Consider the following 6,452-nt stretch of genomic DNA (forward strand, 5'->3'; position numbering starts at 1 on the left):
TAGAAGTGAATGGACTAAGAGGGCAACATGGCATAACCCACTTTGGAGTCAGGAGACGCTGGGTTCAAGTCCCTTCCTCTGACAAATACTGGCCGAGTGACCCTGGGCAAGTCTCCTAAATCCTCCATGCCTCAGGCAACTCTTGGATTCTAAAGATGATGGGCAGATCTTTCAGTAGAGGGGGTCCCCTAGAGCTCTAAAATCACAGGATTCACCCTCAGCCAAACCAGAGGAAGCAAGTACCCCAGGAGGGCAACCTTGGAGACGAATCCGTTTGGGGTGATTTTCAAGGTAACTGAGATTCAAAAGATGCCCCAGCATCAGTTCTGATTTCAGCTGACCTTTCATTTGTTGGATGCCTGCAGAGCCAGGAGCTAGAGGAACACAATTTATTAAAAGAAGAAATAAAGAATTGGGAGAGAGAATCAGGACAGGAGAAAAGGCTTGGAAGGCGGTCCAATTGCTATCAGACCTTGTTCTAAGTGTGTGGTTTCCTGGTTCCTTCTCTGCCTAGTCTTTAGCTTGTAAAACCCTTCTTGGAGCACAAGTATGGCCTTAGAAAGTGCTGCTTGTACCCTCTTGAGTCCTTCAAAGGGAACTTGTTAACTTTTAATTAGTCCTTTTAGAATGGGAAAGGGCCAGAGAGGCTACCTAATCCAAGCCCATCGTTTGGCAGATGGCAGGCAGACACGCCTAAGGGTTCTGAGCAGCTCTGGAAATGACCATGTTTGGAATTACAGGTGGAGGAAAGTAGCCCACCGGGAGTGCAGTTTGTCAGATGGTCATTTGTGAAGTCTTGGGGAGCAACAAAAAGCATTTATTCCAGTTACTGAGGGGAGCTCAGCAAACCTGCAGGAAGCAAAAAGCCCTCAATTACTCTCTAGTCATTGGATAAAAAGCAGGCAACCTGTCTGAGGTTGGGGTCCATTTAACTCAGGCAGGGGCCTTGCACTTTCCTGTGATTCCCACCAGCTGCAAGGTCAGGCTGCCACACACTTCCCGAAGCTGTCTTGTACTTGGTGGGTAAGCCGTCTAGGGCCCAAGCTGTACAAAAGGAACATTTAAGGCAAAAGCACAAGAGCTGCCATCTTCTGGGAATGTTTGGCAGCTGGTGAGCTTTCAGGCTTTGCTACCTCCAACCGGCACCCAGCAACTGGTTCCCCTTGACCACAGCTTTATTTGTATGGAAAAACACACTGGGTATTTGCTATGGATATGCAATACATCGTGTCTAATTAGTACCTCAGGGTAGGTTGTTTGTAAACAGAAATCAATAAGGGCCATGTACAATATCCCCAATAGTACTCTCTTGTGCTCACTGGGAGGCCACGGATTCAGGCAGGAATTCGGTGCACTTTGGATGCATACTCCAAATGGGACTTGATGCCCCAAAATGGACCACCACATGAAACCTGGGATCATAGATGTCAGAGCTGGAAGGGACTTTGGAGGCCATCTTGTCCAACCCCCTCACTTTACAGAGAAGGAGGAGACTGAGACCCAGAGAGGGGAAGGGCCTTGTACAAGGTCAAAAGGTAATAAGTACCAAGGCTGGGAATTGGACCAAGATTCAGTAACACCAACCTCGGTCCATTTTGCTCTGCATCATGTTACCAACACACTGGAGGAAAATAGCAATAAGAAATGGTCGCTTCCAAAGGGGTTGGGAATAGGTACACTGAGAAGACCTGGCATTTTGAGAAGTGGAAGGGGTTGCTGGCCAAGGTGACATTATCTGGCCCAGCTAAACCCATTTGCCACCCCCCCAAGCTGGCAGCAGTTATCTATTTAGTGGCTATTCTGGGAGCATTTCCTAGCTTGGGTCCCTCTGGTCAGTGTGCTCTCAAGCAGAGTCTGCTGCCATCTGGTGGTATGAGCTGGTATGGCCTGCATAGGTCAATGAAACTAATGTTTTCCTTTTGATCATTTGGGCATCTCCTCAGTACTTTCCCCAGGATGCTCAGGATACTGTTGGGACACTGAAGCAGCATCTCAACAGTCATTGAGGGGAGTTTTAGTTTCCTTTTTGTTTCTTACCTTCCTCTGTATCCCCAGTCCTTAGCACAGTGCCTGGCACTTGGTACATGCTAAATAAATACTTTTTGACCTGACTTGACAATATATGTAAAGCTCTGAAACTGTCCAAGTGCAAGATGAAATGTGGAACTTGATCATTTGGATTCTGCTTTGTGCCAAAAGGTTAAGGGAAACATACTAAATGCCCTGATGAATCACTATTCTTAATATGGGGGAATGGGGATATTCTCCCAAGTGAACACAACTTCATGGTCAATCTGGTAGCATTTGAAAGTTGATGGCCACGCTTTTTCTTGAACCAAAGAAAAACCTTGAGGACTGAAATGCTACCTTTTCATCTGGGGGGATGTTGTGGTTCTGCTAGGCTCAGCTTCTAATTAATCATCCAAATAACCCTGGGGAAGTCATTCAACTCTTTTCAGCCTGTTTCCTCCACTATACAATGAACAGATAATACAAGAAGACCTCAAAGAACTAGAAGGTCCCTTTTAGTTCTGACCAGTCCATGAAAATGCTGTGGGAAAATGACAGATGGATTATCAGAAGGAGGAGTTTTGTATAGAGCTTTCTGCCTACAACTTTGGAGTTGTCGTTTTCATTTATGATTCCATTTGGAGAACGAGTGAAAAGTATCTTCTAGAGGCTTTGTTAGTCTATTTGTTCGTATTAAAATAATGGTTATGGCAATCTGCCCAGGGTAAACATTTTATGTGTGCTATCATTGCAAAATTTCAGTCAAGACACCTTTTAGCTCTGATCAAAGGTTACTCCACCACATTCATTTTAGAACCATGCTTCTGTTCTACAGCAGCTTATAGAGCAGTGTCTGAAAGTGTATTTTAGTCAATAATTTCCTTTCATCAGAAGTAGTATTATTTTGAGTTTGATTGGTTAACCTTTGACACAGCAGAGAGCTAACATTATAAATGATCTATTCTCTTGGTAGAATTGAGTAATGAGATGGATTACTAGCCTTATTGACTGTAACAGATAGAACTGCATGTGTAATTGAGACTAGCTCACATTCACAATTTTCTTTTATTTTGATAAAAAGCATTTCCTGGTTTGTGTGGCTTTCTCTCTACAGCTTGTGAAATCATTTCAGGAAAGCTCAGTGTTGAAAATGATATCTTTCTGGTTTTATGGTGAAATATTGATCTGGACTTACATCTCACACTATACACATACAAGAAAATCAAAGCATCTTGGTTGTTTGCATTTTAAAATCATAAAAAACCTGAATGTTCTTTGAGCACAGTGACTGTCTTTCTTTTCAGTCTTTGTATCTCCAGAATCTAGCACATGCTTTGCACATAGTAGGCTTTTAAGAAATGCTTGTTGGATTAAATTGGAGAAGAGGGATTTTTTTATCAATTAAATAGAAGAAACTATTGAAGAAAACCTGTATGGGTAGGATTATATATGATAAAGGACTTTGCACAATGAAAAGCTATCTCTTTGAAATGAAAAGAGACAGATTGGAGGAAAATATTTGAAGTGAACATAGCAGATAAAGGTCTGACTTCCATGATTTATAAGGAACTGATGCATATCTCTAGGAGTAGAGAAGAATACACACTTCTCAATGTTGACGGAGAAGGAGTGATCTGCTAGGTAGGAGGGAAACCAGGAGAGCAGCATCCTGAAAATGTAAAGAAGGGAGTATCCAGGGTATGAGGGTGATTGACAGTGTTGAAAGCTTCAGAGAAGTCAAGAAGGATGAGTATCAAGGAAAAGGCCATTAAAAGATGATTGGTGACTTGGGAAAGGGCAGTTTCAGTTAACTGATAAGGTCAGAAACCAGTCTATAGAGTGTTGAAGAGACTAAGAGGCAAGGAAGTCAAACTATCAATTGTAGGTGGTTTTCTTAAGGAGTTTAGCCATGAAAGGGATGAGAAATATGCAATGAAAGGGGTATAGACAGATCCAGTGAGAATTTTTTAAGGATGGCAGAGAAATGGCCATGTTCATAGGCAGCAGGGAAGCATGCAGTAGACAGGGAGAGAATACATATTAGTGAGAGAGTGGGGCTGGTAGAGGGGGAATCTGCTGGAGTAGATGGAGTAGAATAGGATTACTTGTACATGTTCGCCTTGGCAAGAAAGACCTCTTCAAGTGAGACAAGAGTGAAGGTGTCAATAAGGGAAGGCATTTGAATGATGTGAGATGAGCGAGCGAGAAGAGGGAGCTCTTGGCAAATGACCTGGAATTTTTAGTAAAATATGAGGCAAGGTTCTTAGCTGAGAGGGTGAGGGGAAGGGAGAGCTATGGGAGACTTGGGAAGGGATGAAATAGTTTGGCATATTCAATGGTGAGTGGGATAGTGAGTTTATTAGAGAAGTGCAAAAGGATAGCCTTGTTGGAGTGATGGCCCAGTTGAGACTATGGAACATAGTTTAGTAGTAAACCCATTCATCATGGTTTTGTGATTTACTCCAGCTTTATTCAGCAACCTATGAATAGGAGTGAGAGTAAAGGATGGTGGAAACGATCTAAGGCTCGGGCTTGGCAGGGCAAGATTAGCAATAGAATAAGGGGAAAGGGGACAAAGGAGTATATATAGTATAGAGTTGAACTGGTTCACCAAAGGGTCTAGATGGGGAAGGGAAGAGTGTAGACAGTATAAGGGTAATGCTCTGGGAGAAAACTGAGGGATGGAAGGATTGGAGATTACAATGAGAATAAAGAACAGGGTGTGGGATTGTAAGGCAGAGAGAAATATGGAGGGAATGGCAAAAGATTAAGATCAGGTAAAGGAATTTGAGAGTTCATGAAAACAAATAGAATACTTGTTTGTGGGTGATGGCAAAATTAAGGGTTTGACCATTTCATATGTATCTGAACTGTAGTGGAGGAATGGCTTATGGGAAATGAATAAATTAAGGAACTGGGACATTAGAGGGGGGATCAATAAGTCGGTTAAATTCCCTAGTATGAGGGCAGAAGGTGGGGAGGAAAGACTAAACCAGGCATTGAACTCATCAAGGAAGGAAGGATAGTATCCTCCTGAATAACCGTAAATTTGAGATGGTAGATAATAGCCACTAGAATCTTAATTGGGTGGTAAACATGGATTGAATAAGCCTCAGAAGAGGAAAGGTTAATGAGTGATAGTAGTAGAAAGCCTGGAAATAGCAGTGGGGAACAAGGAGCATTCTTATCCCTCTATCATGGCTGATAAGTTTGGGGGAAGCGGGAGTAGCAATGAATGAAAAAGAAATCAATGTTAGAAAAGGTGACCAAGGGGGTCCTGTCATTAGAGGGGATCCAGGGTTCAGTGAGTACAAGATGGAAAAGGTGAAAAAGGAAAAGGTTTATTAACTGATGAAAGAAGCAAGCATTTGAGAGATCACAGTATAAGAGTAGGTGGATTTGGAGTGGGATTTGGTGACAAGGTGTGTGTGTGTGTGAAATGGGGAGAATAAAATGGGGTTAGGGTTAGGTATGCTGGTCACTGAGGAATGAACTCAAGCAGATTATCATCTCTAGGGGTGGACAGAATGAGGCAGGCAGCCCATAGGCATGGGTATTGCCTGGGGGTTAAGCAGGAGTGCAGTCAGAATACTGCAGTCCAGGCAGGGCCATCACCAAAAAAAGACCAGTCTTCACAAAAATGTTCATAGCTGCTTTATCTGTAGCAGCTCCAACCCAGAGACTAACATAATATTATGCCTGCATTTAGAAAAACAGGTTCAACTAGAAGGGGGCAGGCTGGATGTGACCATCCAACACCGGCCTGTGTGTCTGAATCCTAGCTGTGGGAGCCTGGGTAAATCTTTCTCCCCCTGGGCCTCAGTTTCCCCATCTGTTAAAGGAAGGGGCTGTCGTGGATGCCAGGTCTTGATCTAGGGCGCTAGGGGGACAAAGGAGGAAAGAGACAAGCGCTATTGGGGGAAGGCGGGAAAAGAGTCAGGATGCGCCCAGCCGGGCTCCCCACTGGCTATTTGTAATTCCCACAAAACGTCGCCTCCTTTTCAGGCCACGATTGGCTTGCAGGGCGAGGGGTCCGAGACTGCGCCGGTGCGCCCCCCGCCCCCGAGGTACTTCCGGCAACGCCGCCGACGCCACCAGGAAAAGCTTTGTTGTTAGCAACTCATTGGCTTACTGGGCTCTAGGGACGCCTGCGCAGTGAGCAGGGTGGGGCCGGAGCCGCCGGTGAGTGACGTCACATCCGACCATTCCAAGGCCCGCCGACAGTGTGTGGCTATGAAGTCCGTTTTCGTCACCGTGGGCACCACCAGTTTCGATGACCTTATAACCCGTGTGTCTTCCAGGGCTACCCTCCAGGTGAGCGACGTCGCTTCGTCAGTCGGTCTGTTAGTCGGAATTATTCCCGCCCCTCCGTTTGGGTGGCAGCTGAGACTGCGCCTGCGCTGCGCCTGCGCACACCGTGACGTTAGGTTTCCCCCCCCCCC

General features: G+C 44.8%; 1 protein-coding gene across 2 annotated transcripts in view; it reads left to right on the top strand.

Moving 5' to 3' along the window:
* Positions 1-6,134: 6,134 nt before the first annotated feature.
* The window catches only part of LOC138143916 (UDP-N-acetylglucosamine transferase subunit ALG13-like), a 12,809-nt gene continuing 12,491 nt past the window's right edge, over positions 6,135-6,452 (top strand). The window contains exon 1 of one of the 2 annotated variants that reach the window (XR_011163822.1): positions 6,135-6,324. Coding sequence is in view for 1 of the 2 variants with exons in the window: in XM_069065204.1 (XP_068921305.1) it covers positions 6,244-6,324 (81 nt within the window). In the remaining variant the exon portion in view is untranslated. The remainder of the gene's footprint in view (positions 6,325-6,452) is intronic. The other variant, XM_069065204.1, reaches the window with a different exon arrangement.

This window comes from Petaurus breviceps, unplaced genomic scaffold (genome assembly GCF_028583685.1).
Source record: "Petaurus breviceps papuanus isolate PSGF00001 unplaced genomic scaffold, PetGlider_PUasm1.0 90681, whole genome shotgun sequence".
NCBI classification, from domain to species: Eukaryota; Metazoa; Chordata; class Mammalia; order Diprotodontia; family Petauridae; genus Petaurus; species Petaurus breviceps.